Raw genomic sequence first — 14,142 nt, 5'->3', positions numbered from 1 at the left:
GATTAGAGATGCTCATCGCTGCACCACTGTCCTAATGGTCTCTCTTCCTCTATCTCTCTCCCTCTCTGCCTCTCTGTCTCTCTATCACTCTCTCTCTCTCTCCCCTTAAGTAACTTCAAATGGATGCGTGTGGTGAAGACTGCTGGTTCATGCTTCATTGCTTTCCTCCCCCTCTCTATCTCTTGTGATAATTCTTATTCTGTTGATGCCTTTCTCCCTTGGCTTGGTGCAGACACCTGCCACATGCACCTACCACCCATGGATAGAGAGATTTTAATAGCATGGAACAGATAGATCTCGCTACCGTCACAATGATACAATGATAAGTATTAGAGAGAAGGAAAGATGTTTAGAGAGACGCACATACACACCTGACTGTATGCACTTGTTTGTGCATTTGACCACGTTTCCATGTGCGCCAGTCACCCTATTCCATCAGTGTCACCTGCCACGAGGTGGAGCACATGTCACTGGCCTTCATCTGGTGCACACGTCAGTCTCCGAGACAGACAGACGGACAGAGATTCTTTGTCTGAGTGACATTTTTTCTGCTGATGGCTTATGTCAGCTCTGAAAAGCTTCCCTCACTTTGTAGTTTTATGTATATATATATATATATATATAAATATTTAGTCCTGTGGTTGGTATATGACTGGAATGATCACTCTTTAATGGTCCTTGGTTCTTCCATCCATCCATTCATTAAATTATCTATTCACTCTTTAATTGATTATTTTACTTTATTGATACCTGCAGCAATACAGACATCCTATTTTACACTGTTCTATGACATTGATGCAAGGCAGGGCATTGCAGTAGTCACTACCCTAGGCTGTGTCAATACAATAACCTCCCTTTTACATCATCTTTCTTGGCATGTCTATTTATATTGTTCCCATCTTTCTAGGCCTCCATATCTCCTGTTTGTATCTGCTTCTGATCCAAGGTTTGAGGTTATCGACATGTTTCCTTTTTTAACTCCCCTTGGTTGACAGGTTGGAGCCAATTAGAGAGAGAGAGATGGAGCGGGAGAGAGAGAGCGAGAGAGAGAGTATATTTACAGGAGAAACAGTGTCCCCCACAGGACTGGAGGTGAACATGCAGACACTCCTCACATTCCTCAATTGGCCCCCGACGTTGAACAGATGAGATTAACAAGGCCAGTGAAGACAGTTGTGGAGGAAGGGAAGCTTGAGCGTAATGTTGATTGTGTATGGGGTCTCATCTCTCGGTTTAAATCATGACAGGGTTTGACGAATGGCAGAATGAGGGCATTAATAAGGAGTGGGTAGAGAGAACAGAGAGAGAATATCAGACATAGAGAAAATACAACATTAGATGTACAACAAAACCAAGAGAAGACAGTAACAAGAACACATTTTCTATTGTGATACAAATCTGTGGCAACTTATCATTACTAACAGCAAGGGTGGCCCGGGCAGTGGTTATCGGCTAATAAATGGGTACATGATGTGTACCCGTATCCTTTAGCTGGTTGGTTTGCACTTCTACGCCTCTTTCTCTGGAACAACAAACATGAACATGAACTCAGCTGTAGATCTCTGCCATACTGCCACGAACCTCTCTGCCATGAACCTCTCTGCCACATCCTCAAATCGGCACCCACTCTCCGTGCACAGGGATACAGCCAGCAGTGATGATTTATTTCACTGAATTATTTTATCTTCCTAGCATGTCTTGTTCCGAGTTGCTCACACCCATACAGGGATCACAGCTCCCAGGCTGCACTGTGAGGCCGCAAGGTGTGCAGAGTGTTGCTCACTGTGATCGTGGCGTCATAGAGTGAAATATCCCCTGTTTAATATTAATAAGGATGAATAATAATACCAAGGGTTGGTTGAGGCAACTTCTGATGAATACTCATGTCCAGGTGTGTCAGAGGTGCTGCAACAATGCTGCTATTTGTGACAACTACCACACATGTGCATGCATGCATACACACACACGCACACACACACTCACAGAAACAGACAGACAGACACACACACACACACACACACACACACACACACACACACACACACACACACACACACACACACGCACACGCACACACATTCAGATGTCTGAGGGCCACCTTCTTTGTTATACCACTCATCCTGTGTAAATCTCACACAATGTGTACCTGATTAGCCGAAGAGCCCTCATTTTCTCATTTCATCATCCCAATTACGGCCCTGCCGTCTGATGAGGGATCGTTTCAATGAGCTGTTTTTATGTACTTTCTTTTATTATTTTTGGTGCGGCTTAATACAAACTAAAGAGGAACAAATGGCTGTGCAGAGCCACGGCCCGAGCCCCGTGAACCGCAGAGGAGCAATTAAACAGTGCGTTAAAACCCCTCTTTATGATCATATCACACTTGTCGCCGATCCATTAGTAGCCATATCTGCCAAGCAATGAGAATCTTAATTGCGCAATTAATTCGGGCCCCTTGATTGATGTGACAACCAAATTTATGGCTGGGGCGAACGAGAGCGGGAGGCGGGCAGGACGAATGCGTGACAACATGGCTGACGATTACAGCAAACTAATGGCCCATTTCGCAAGCACCAGCCAAGCGCCAGCCCGAGCCAGACCTGCCTCCCTGAAATGTAGCCCGGCCTGGACCCTTTTCATTATTTTTTTTCTTCCCCCTTCTCCCCAACAGCAATACGGTGGCCCGTCGTTGAACTATAATAGCAGCAATCAGAATCTCCCTATTTGAACGAGTTTGCAGCTGTGACGAACCTATTCATATAATTCCTCTTAAATGATGATTGAAAAAAATAACTGGAATGAAAAACAGTTTCCAAGAAGAGGTTCAGATATCCAAACAAGAGCTGCATTGTTGTTTTTTTCCTGCTCTGTGCTTTGTTGCTGAACTTGGGTGAAAGCAGCCGAGCTCCTGCTCAGCAAAGAGAAAACTCACAATTATTTAGTGCAGATGGTATCTCTTAAGTTTGTCAGACACTCCCTCCCCTCTGTCTCACAATGTTGTCTTTTGTTGCGTTGCTCGCGGTTACGGCAGCGCTACCATCCGTGAGTCCCCTGGGATTTGAGGTTTTTTTTTCCACCGTAGCACCAAGCTGCATTGATCCCTTTGGCTCCAGAGATCTATTTACCGGGTCGGTAGAGGGAGAAATGACTTGTTACATGGCAAATGACATACAAAGCCAAACACATCCTCCCCACACACACACACACACACACACACACACACACACACACACACACACACACACACACACACACACACACACACACACAAACTTGTTTGGAGGCAACTGATATCAACGAGAGACTCCTATAATGGCGTCATACCTCAGTCACCTCGCTGCAACGTCAAACTCAAACGGGAAACTCTGATAACAAGGTTACACTCCAAAACAAAAAGAGTAACATGCATTGGCATTGAATCAACCCAAAAAAGAAGGTAACCTACATGATTGCTGCAGCAAACGATTTGGCTAGACTTTTCACTTTATACCATGTGCAATGGTATAAAGCACTATTCTTACAGTATACAATTGCATTTTAAGGTATAATGATCAATATCAAACAAAAAGGTACAGGTGCAAATAACTGTTGGCCGTCTTGATGGCCATTTTGTTTTCAAGCCAACTTACAATTATGACATTTATTTAAACTTCAAATTTTTCAAATTTAAACACTAAAATTGTGTTGAATTTCAGAATTACAGAATTTCTGTGTGAAAAGGTGTGACTGGGATGAACTATCTCCCGTTTCCACTATATCTTCAGCCATGCCAGAGAAAATGACATCTCTGCTGTTAATATAATTAAGTACCTTTTAGACCAATGTCTTTTTTCTTGCCCCACCATTCACATGAGGTAATGGCTCTCTTGCATTTTGCTAACAATGCGCTGAAGATAGAATTCTTATCTGAAATAGTGAACTTTTATTGCAATGTGTTGTTTTTTACACACCCACGTCAACCCAACGTCAATTCCAGTAAGCAACTGAAAGAAAGGAGAGATGAGATTCATGTGAGATCTGTTGAATGGGCTGGAGGTGATAATTGGAGGTGTGCCAGTGTTACCCCCTTTGCTACTTAGAATTATCTTGGGTATTAAAAATGGAATGAAATAACTGAGATGTTTTCTGAAATAAGTAAAATAAATAGTTTCAGTTTAAACCTAAGAAAAACGATCCCTGGCAAGGTGTGCAAGTGTGTGACTTTTGGGGTGTCCTTCAGAACAGCCAGAGTTCAAGGTGTCCTCTGCAAAAAGAGAGGCACAGTTGGGGCTCGGAGTGGCATTGAGATCACCCCCCGTTTTTACACCAAAAGGGAAGGGCTTTGAAAATAACAGTGCAAGGGGAGGAAGAGGGATGAGAGATCCAGCATTTTACCGGCCAATAACCGCTCCCTTCTGCCAAAAAGCCTTTCTTTATACCGGGAACGCTTCAGTCAAGGTGGCTCCTAAAAGCTTTATAGCTGTGTGCTTCTCCTTGCTCACTCTAATCTTGGAAGTGTGGAGAATAAAATCACCCCCCCCACCCCCCAAAAAACACACACACACTTTTCACCTTTCCCTTTTCACTTTTTAGTTCTCCCTCTCGCTGATGTGTCTCCTCCACACTGTTAATTGGACTCTAAAGCGGGTTTACGATCAAAGTGCAAGACCGAGTTCAGTAACACGCTCTTTCATAATTAGAGGCGATGCAGGAAGACAATGCGCCCGGCCGCTTAGCGCTTTCCGAGCGTGTCACACAGACGCCACCTGTTTTCGTTTAGCACGTTTTTTTTCTCTCCCCTTCACTCTCTCTCTCTCTCTCTCTCGCTCTCTCTCTCTCTCTCTATCTCTCTCTCTCGCTCTCCTTTTTTTGAGCAGCTGTTGCCGTAATTACACTTGCTGTTCGGGTTGTGGTGAAAACTGCAAAAAAAACAAAAACACCCAAAACGTGTGTCCGCGGCGCGGCATTGTGCTACGCTGATAAACAAGGTAGTTAAAGCCCACTTACGGCGTCACGCTTGCTCTCCCGTGGGGGCTGCAGCGTCTGTCTCCAAACACATAATAGCATTGAAGTGTGCAGTTGGACATATCCAAGCAGTTTTTATCCACCATTAGTTTGAAATGGGTGGCATCTGCTTTGTGAACAGTGCATATGCGCCACCAGTTTTTCTTGGCTTTTTTTTGGCTGCTTCTTTTGCTTTGGCAACCCCCCACCCACCCTTGCTCAAAAGTTGCCCGTCATGTTGTAGTTGTAGGCACAGTCTCATACGGGCTCTCTAAATACCATGGTACGTTCCTTCTCACAGATGGTGGATTGTGCAGAAATCCCCTGGCCCTTATTCCGGAATGTTCTCACACCCACAGCCATCGTACAGTGACTTGAATAGACAAACAGACCTTACTTTCAGAGAACCTTTATGTCTACATGCATAAAACACTACTGTACTTCACTGCCGTTCCCAGTATTACAGTATTCCAGAGAGAAAATTGTTTGTTTATCTAACGAATATCTAATGAATAACATTCATCTCACGAATATCTGATCTGAGTACCAGACTAAACAAATGATGGAGGACACGCTTGATCCATGATCAAATTAACAATGTTTAGTTTCTATTTTAAGTGTTTATAATTCACTTCAGTCGTGAGTCATGATAAGCAGAAATTCATCCAAAAGAAATTTGCGTCGAAATTAGTTATAATGCCTGCCGTACTTTTGCAATTACACCCTTGGCTGGTTTCTTTGAGTCCTTTTTTTGAATTCATTTCCACTGACCTTTATGGAGCCCCAAATTGCGACGAGTATGAAAATAAGTTTCCAGGCCTGTTAATTGTTTTAGGCGGTGATGTGCGCAGAACTCCGGGGTGCGTCTGAATGAATGTAATTGTGATTCATTCTCCCTCCCGTGCTCCCTCGTCTGCCCTCGCTCGTTTCTATCTTGGGCCTTTTCTCTATTCTGCCTCTCCACTTTCCTTTTTTTTTGTCCTACCTCCTGCTCTGTCTCCATTTTCTTCCTGAGAGAACACACACACACACACACACACACACACACACACACACACACACACACACACACAACCTCCCTCGTTAGCAAGGTGAACAGTGTTAAGCGGGCTAGAAATAAAACCGGAAAAAAAAAAAAACCGAGGTCCCATTGAGTCTGGATCTCTGTGCTGTACACCTCTCCTCTGCTCATCCCTTGTCCTTTGTCGCCTCTCTCCCGGGTCTATCTTTCCCTATGCCCCCCCCCCCCCCCCCCCCCCCCCCCCCCCCCCCCCACCACCCTCCCCACCCGACCACCCAGACACAAAAGGCCGTAATGAATGGGAGCCAGGCCGCCACAATGTTAATTAATAAAAAAAAAGGAAACCGCTCCCATAATGGACTGTGACTGCATTGGTTAAGACGGCACGAGAGAGAGACGGCGAGATCGAGAGCGAGCGAGAGAGAGATAGTTAAAGAAAGGGACCGGCCATCTGTGTGATGGGCCGACTGAGACTTGACTAGGCATGACCCACCGAGAGCAGGTGACACACGAGCCATAGTGATTAGAAACCATGGGGTGATGGTGGGGGGGGTCTTTGAGGCGAAACGGAGGTGGAACGGCAGCCCCCATCTCCAAATTAATCACAGATGTCAATGTGTGTGCTCTCCTTAACCTTGTTCACTCACAAAGTTGGTGCGTTCCTCTTATTTTTATATTTATTTTCAACACCACTCGAGCCCACACAGTCCCTAGATGGAGTTCCAGAGGGTTCAAAAGGCAGTTGTAAGCCCATTACTTCCATTCAACCTTCGTTAAGACCATACGGCTCCAGGAAAGAGAGCTGCTGTTACCTCGTTTTTGAAGGCAGGTCTTGAGAAACACTCACTCGCCCGGGGTCATACTGTAAAGCACTGCACAATAGAGACCTCTCTTTTGCTCTTGTTCTCTCTCTCTTTTATTTATTTATATTGTCCGCCATGGAGAAGGAGTCGTATATACCAGGGCTGGCAGAGCAGGAATTGGTGCAGAGGCCTGTCAAGCGGGCTGACAAACTCATTCTTGGCCGCCAGCCGCTGGTTCCTGTCTGATGAAAATGTTACACTGCTCTCCGCCTGCCTCGGCCCCAGCCGTTCCCGGAACCCAGCTCTGAGTGGGTGGTTATTCTGTCATCATTTTGGGGAAGAGCACAGCGTGCATACACACACACACACACACACACACACACACACACACACACACACACACAGACTGCTGCGTGCAAACACAGCCAAAGCAACCTACCTTTTTCCACATACTTTATAATATATCTGCACATGTAATTGTGGCCATGCACACTATGATAAATGTACACACATTCTCAAACACACAAACACGGATACACATGTGCACACACACACACACACACACACACACACACACACACACACACACACACACACACACACACACACACACACACACACACACACACACACTCGGCCACGTGCACACAGACAAACACAACATTTACAAAATTGTGGACAGCCAGTCTGCATTCAATTTATTACTGTCTTCAACCGCTTGGCTGAGAGCCGACTGGGAGACGTAACTCATGGCCTTTTTATTAATAAAAAGTCTTGATTAAAGATGCAAACTGATCCGTGGCCATGACGCATGCAGCCTGTGTGCACTCATCCAAAAATGTATCATCGATTATATATGTTTGTTGCACTGTTGCCCTGGGCAACGATGGCAACGGTGAAGCCAGTGCGCTAGCTTGACCCAGCGGGTGGAAACGAATGAACGGCCGACGCTAACCCTCCCGTCCTGTGATCCTGACTAAACGACGCTGAAACACATCAGGACATTTGGCCACTGAAACTGGAGACAACGCCGGTTATACTATGTTTTAGCACGGGCTGTCGGTGCTTGTTTTACAATCACTTGTTTTGCCTGGCCGCCTCCCTCACCTGGCTGAGCACTCTGCAGTCCGCCCAGATCAGAGTGGGTGATTTCTGCTGTGGGGGCCCAAAGGTTTGACATGCACCATGATTAGATGAATTCCAATGGCCTGTACACGCTAAAAGGACCCGGTCATGCGGGCATTCCACAGTGTGTGTGTGTGTGTGTGTGTGTGTGTGTGTGTGTGTGTGTGTGTGTGTGTGTGTGTGTGTGTGTGTGTGTGTGTGTGCGCGTCTGCTTGTGCTCCGCGAGAAGGGTGGGTTACGGGGACAGCTGTGCTGCCATTAAGAAAGGAGAGGAAAAGTGAGAGGGGAGACGTAAAATAAATAAAAAACAAACAACCAAAATCAAGACCGCAATTGAGAGAGAGAGAGAGAGCAAGAGAGCGAGAGCGAGAGACGGAGGGAGCTACTCAGCAGGGGAAGTAACGGGGTCTGGGTCTAAAGGTGTTGAAAAGTGCCTCTACCTGAACGCACGGCTGAATCCTAATAACTGCTGAGCTGAGCAGGAGAATGAGAAAACATCGAAAGCCACACAGGCTCTATCTCTAGCTTTCTATTCCATCTCGCACCCCTTTTATTCAGGCAGCTGTGAAGGGCACACACCTGGCCGCCATCCGTCTAGACGCGCGGGGGCCCCCTTTGTGCACGCACACACACGTGTGTGTATTTGTCACACAGAGTCTGAGGAGAAGGTGTGTGTGCTTCTCTGTGTGCATGCGTTTGTATCTGCACTAGGCTGTTGCGGCGGTGTGTGTGCGTGTGTCCCTATCCACACAGGGAATGTATGTGTGAATGCACACTGCACGTATGCTCACGCTCATAAGACTTTGAGGACGGCATGCGTGTTTGCACACTCGGTCCGCGGTGTGCGTAATTACATCTCGCTCGCACGTGGTGACGTAAGTGTGTTAAGATAAAGGTATATTTTCCAGCAGGGGTCTCTGAGTTGATTGCTCACACTGGCCTGCTATTGTTCACGTGAACTTCACTGCCATGGCGATAGCTACGCACACAGCCTCAGCAATCTCCGGCTGACCAATCATAGGCTCCCCCACGCGGCTCTCCATCCACCACTCCCGTTCTGCCGTGCTTTAGAAGGCTCACTGGACCCAGCTTTCTGAACATTACCGTGGCAGGAGCCATTGTGGTTCAGCCTCTCAGTGCCTTAAATAAAGCCTCATTTATTATTTTAAAGAACAACTGTGGATAAACTTCTTACATTCTTTCTTTTCATACATACATACATATTCATACATACTTTCTTTCTTTCTCACTTCCTTTATTTATTTCTAGTTTGGAGGGGGGGGGGGGGGTGGCTTGGCTATTGGCTGCTGTTCAAAAGGTTTTGAGAGCAGTGAATGGAAATAATTTTTTCTAATGTTTTTTCTCAAATCTCTACCAGACCCGTTCCCATTTATCAGGCCACACCATTAAAGAAAAGACAAGTAAAGAAAAGCACGAGCTACGCTGCCAGTGCTTTGATGTTGTTGGTGTTATCCCCGCGCTGTTAGTGCGTTCTCACACACTCTCTGTTTGCTGTCTTTGGTTTCATAAAGGTTTGAAAGTCAGACGAGTCCAGCCCTGATCCCTGCTGCTTTGGGTTATTTTATTTATTTACTTCAAAGACATGGTTTGTAGGCCACTGGCTGAATGTATGAAGTGTTTTCTTTTCTTTGGGACGGGGAAGGTTTTTGATGATGGACTGATTTACGCACAAAGGACAATAAACCGTCACATCTCACCTGCCACAGAGCCCTGTGTGTGTGTGTGTGTGTGTGTGTGTGTGTGTGCGTGTGTGTGTGTGTGTGTGTGTGTGAGTGAATGTTTGCATATGTGTGTGCAATGCTTCACAACACCGGTAGCACCACCACCACCACCAACAACAACAGGCACTCACAACAAAAGGCGCCTTGTATTTCAAACACAAGGCTGTGCTGCTGAGAAGAAGCAGAGGGGCGGAGCAGGGGCAACGTCTGGTGCCGCTGATCAACCCAGGAGTCACAAATTATCCTTCAAAGTAGCAATGCCTCAACACATAAGGGAGGCAGGGTTGTTTCAGCGTCAAATTGCTATCTGCTGTTCCCCGAGGAGCCCCCTTTCACTCCGCCCTCCACATCCAGGCTGATCCACATAGCGACAGCCTTCTCCCAGCCACCGGGCCTGCTCCCGCTGGGCGCCAGGCCACAGGAAGAAAACCCAGCAGCGCACGCCGACGCTATGGTCAATTGAAAACGACAGTGGTGAAACACACGCCAGAGCTGTTCTCCATCACATTCTCCACCCCCCTTCCTCCACGTGCTCTACCTGAGGCCTGCCTGCCTGCCTCTCTGGGGTCCCCTTTCATTCCTTTCCCACTGATTGGGCGCCGTGTTGTTGTTTAGCGGGCGGTATTGACTTCTAGGTTAGCCCCTATCGGCGCACTACACAGCCGTGTCTAGCGTTTCCCGGTAAACTTGATGTCGCTAAACACACGCACAGCGGGCAGGCGGTAAATGGTATCCCTTTATGTTGGGCCATGGCGTTGTCGATGTAGTTATACATTTCAGGATTAGACGTCAAAGCAGCAATGATTTTGTGACTTTGGCATTGGGGGAGTGTGGGTTAACATAAACTATAAACTCAACACAAATACAACGGAGCTAACTGGTCGCTTGTTATCTTCCCCTTCCTCGTCCTCCTCTTTGACCGCCAGCAGCCGGACGACGAGGACCTGATGCTGACGCCCGACGGCACGCGGGAGTTCATGACCTTTGAGATCCCTCTGAGTGAGTCAGGCTCAGCCGGCCTGGGGGTCAGCGTCAAGGGCAACCGCTCCAAGGAGAGCCACGACGACCTGGGCATCTTCGTCAAGTCCATCATGAACGGTGGCGCGGCCTGCAAGGCAAGTGACCCTTGAGTCCACCGGTGACACTTTACACTCAGGGTACTACATCCGTTAGCCACAAATTAATATTAGTTAACACTGTTATTAGTATTATGATATAGCATCAGCATAGGGGATATGGTTAGTGGGTATGGGTTAGGGTTAACCCCAACTCTATTAAATAATGTATACATTAATGCTTTAGTGAACGTGAACAGCATTGCCTTAGCTAACATGATCACCATTACTAAACATGAACACTATTAGTTAACATGGAGACTATTTGTAAAGGATTGCTAGACCATTATTTAACTGTTGTTGGTTAATGCTTACTTCTGCATTAACTAATGTTAACTCATCGTTCATCAATGTTCCCTCACTGTAAGGTTTTACAGTGACCCTAAAGTCCTGAACGATGTGAAGCATGGCCTTTATATTTTACATTGCTGCTTTACATTTTATTATTGACAATCAATTTTTGATATGGTGTTGCTGCCAGGGAAAATGTTCAGCTGACTTTTGTGGGCTTTTCTTTTCAGTATTTTTTTATTAAGGACCCCATCAGTATGCTGTATATTATTATGCAATTTAAAATCCCCTCCTCCCCTCTCTGGGATCGTTAGAAGCCATTTCCTTGTTAAATTGTTCCTGAATGCAATGAATGAGGGTAAGGTGTGGGGTGAAGTATCACTTCATCCAGTGCGTCGTTAACAAGTACAACGCCGGGATACAGTATGCTGCGGAGGGCAATGGGGAAGAAGAAGAGTACATTTAAACACATTTCAAAACCATTTTCACAACTGGACATTTGCGCACATTATGTAAAAAAACCTTGAACCCCTTGAAGACTTTCAACATCTCAACTCCCCGCTGCCGTTAATGTTTAGTGCACAAGAACAACATGTTATTCTGCACACGGCCATTTCACCTATGAAACCAATTTGCTCTCATTTTTGAGGGGAACATTTGTAGTTTTCGTGCGAGCCTCCTCAAAAGAAAGCCGTCGTCGGTAACACAGACGACAGGATTTGTCCTGAATCGGACCGAAGCGGCATGGTAACTCTAACTGTCTGTCTGACGCCTCCCTCGGGGCCCTGCAGGACGGACGCCTGCGTGTCAACGACCAGCTGATCGCCGTCAACAGCGAGTCTCTGCTGGACATGACCAACCAGGAGGCCATGGAGAACCTCCGCACCTCCATGTCCGTGGAAGGCAACAAGAGGGGCATGATCCAGCTCATCGTGGCGCGACGGGTGGCCCAGAACAACGAGGTAAACTAATGCTGTGGTTGGGGGTGAACCGTGGTCTATATCCGCTGCCATGAAAATGTTCTCATTGTTATTCCAGTCAGGTCTGACTGATGCCCCTCTGTGCTGTCACTGGTGGACGCACACACACACGCACTCACTCACTCACTCACTCACTCACTCACTCACTCACTCACGCACTCACTCACTCACTCACTCACTCGGTCAAACAGACACACGTACTGTACATAACACTTGTCCACATCATCATAATGCAACGGTGGCCACACACACACACACACACACACACACACACACACACACACACACACACACACACACACACAGGGAAACAACCCTACATTTCACGATTGTTAATTCATCTTCACATTCAGACAAGCTTGATGAGAGGGAGAGAAGAGAGAGGTAAGAAGAGTTTTTCTATTGCTGGAGATTTTCTATTGGAGTGGCCTTGCCAGCGGGGGTAATCTGTCAACCCTCAGATGTTTAGGAGCATTGAGACGGCAGGGGGAGTGTGAACCTTTAGGATGAGGCCACTGCCATGCTAATCTTCAACCACACCATTTCCTATGTGAGATTCAGGTGATAACACCTGCCGTCTGGCAATCTGTGCTAGGTGTGTGTGTGTGTGTGTTTGCGGTATGGTGTGTGTGTGTGCAGTGTGTGTGTGTGTGTAGTATAGTGTGTGTATGTGTGTGTTTGTTCTTTTGCATCTGTGTTTATGTGGGCTTATACTCCTGTGACAATTTGTGTGTGTGTGTGTGTGTGTGTGTGTGTGTGTGTGCCGACCCCACCGAAGGCCCTGAAACGATATCTAAGAGACACTCCATTGACTTTTGATTGACAGGCCTGGAGAAATAAGGAGGTAAGATGAAGGCAGATAAAAGAAGATGCATGCAGCCTGATGTGGGCTTGTTAGCCAAGACCTTTGAATGCAAGGCAGTGGCCCGTTGGAGAGTAAAGATATGGGCGGATATTTTAACATAAATGAATAGCCCAATACGTACGCACCCATTTAAATTTGCTGCTCTTTCAAATCTTCAAATTCCACTCTTTTAAGTGGTGGTGTTTGTTCATATTATGATTTTTTGCTCCACACACTGCAGTAGAGGGTCTGTTGAAATTGAGAGTCTGTTGAAATTGAAACAAACAGGAAGGTTGTGATTGCAGAAAGTCACGTGTTTGAATGTGTGAAATGTGTGAATCGTGTATCTCACATCCAATCACAGCAAACACGGTTGCACACACACACACACACACACACACACACACACACACACACACACACACACACACACACACACACACACACACACACAAATTTGCACAAACATACTGGCTCTGTCTCGCATTCATAGTTACACACACACACATACACATATATATGCTTACAGACATACTCCACTCAAACATGCACGGATGCATGCGCACACACACACACACACACACACACACACACACACACACACACACACACACACACACACACACACACACACACACACACACGTGCATGTGCACACAGCCGGCAGCCAGAGGTTGTAGATCAGGTTGGATTAGCGTTTGGTGGTGACTGTAATTGGCGGCTGTGTCCTGTGGCTGTGTGTCAGTGGGGTAGGGGGCTTGCTGAGACTCTGCCCTTCACCTTCCAGCTGCAGCCCCCTCGTCAGTAGAGATGATGCACACCAGCTCTCCACCCTACACTCATCCTAACAACTGGCCTCGGGTACATTTTATGTCCTCTCATCTTCTCCTCTCCTGTCTCCCTCTGCTCCCTCTTTTCCTCTCATCTCCTCTCTTCTCATGCTCCTCCCTGTCATCTCATCCTCTCTCCTAATCTCTCCTCCTCTCTCCTCTATTCTCCTCTCACCCCCCCCTCCCCTCTCCCATACCCGCCTCTCTTCTCCTCTAATTCCCTCCCTTCTCTGCTCTACTCTGCTGTCCCCTACTCTCCTCTCCCCTCCTCTCCTCTCTTCCCCTCTCCCTTCCTCTCCCTCCTCTCCTCTCTTATATTTTCCTCTCCCTTCCTGTCCATCATGGACCTGCGGGTGTATGCTGTTAAAACAAGTGGTGGGTGGAGGATGGTATGGAAACGGATGGTGT

At 46.8% G+C, this 14,142-nt stretch overlaps 1 protein-coding gene across 1 annotated transcript in view; it reads left to right on the top strand.

Moving 5' to 3' along the window:
- The window catches only part of LOC311355416 (partitioning defective 3 homolog), a gene marked incomplete at its 3' end in the record, with an annotated part of 445,195 nt that overhangs the window by 185,793 nt on the left and 245,260 nt on the right, over nucleotides 1–14,142 (top strand). Inside the window, exons 13-14 of the mRNA XM_084475186.1 lie at nucleotides 10,601–10,789; nucleotides 11,872–12,042. Of these exons, the coding sequence (XP_084331312.1) occupies nucleotides 10,601–10,789; nucleotides 11,872–12,042 (360 nt within the window). The remainder of the gene's footprint in view (nucleotides 1–10,600; nucleotides 10,790–11,871; nucleotides 12,043–14,142) is intronic.

The sequence above is a fragment of the Micromesistius poutassou genome (assembly GCF_964030765.1).
Source record: "Micromesistius poutassou genome assembly, chromosome: 11".
In the NCBI taxonomy this organism is placed as follows: Eukaryota; Metazoa; Chordata; class Actinopteri; order Gadiformes; family Gadidae; genus Micromesistius; species Micromesistius poutassou.
The sequence above is the reverse complement of the archived record's forward strand: the minus strand, read 5'-3'. Positions and strand labels throughout refer to the sequence as shown.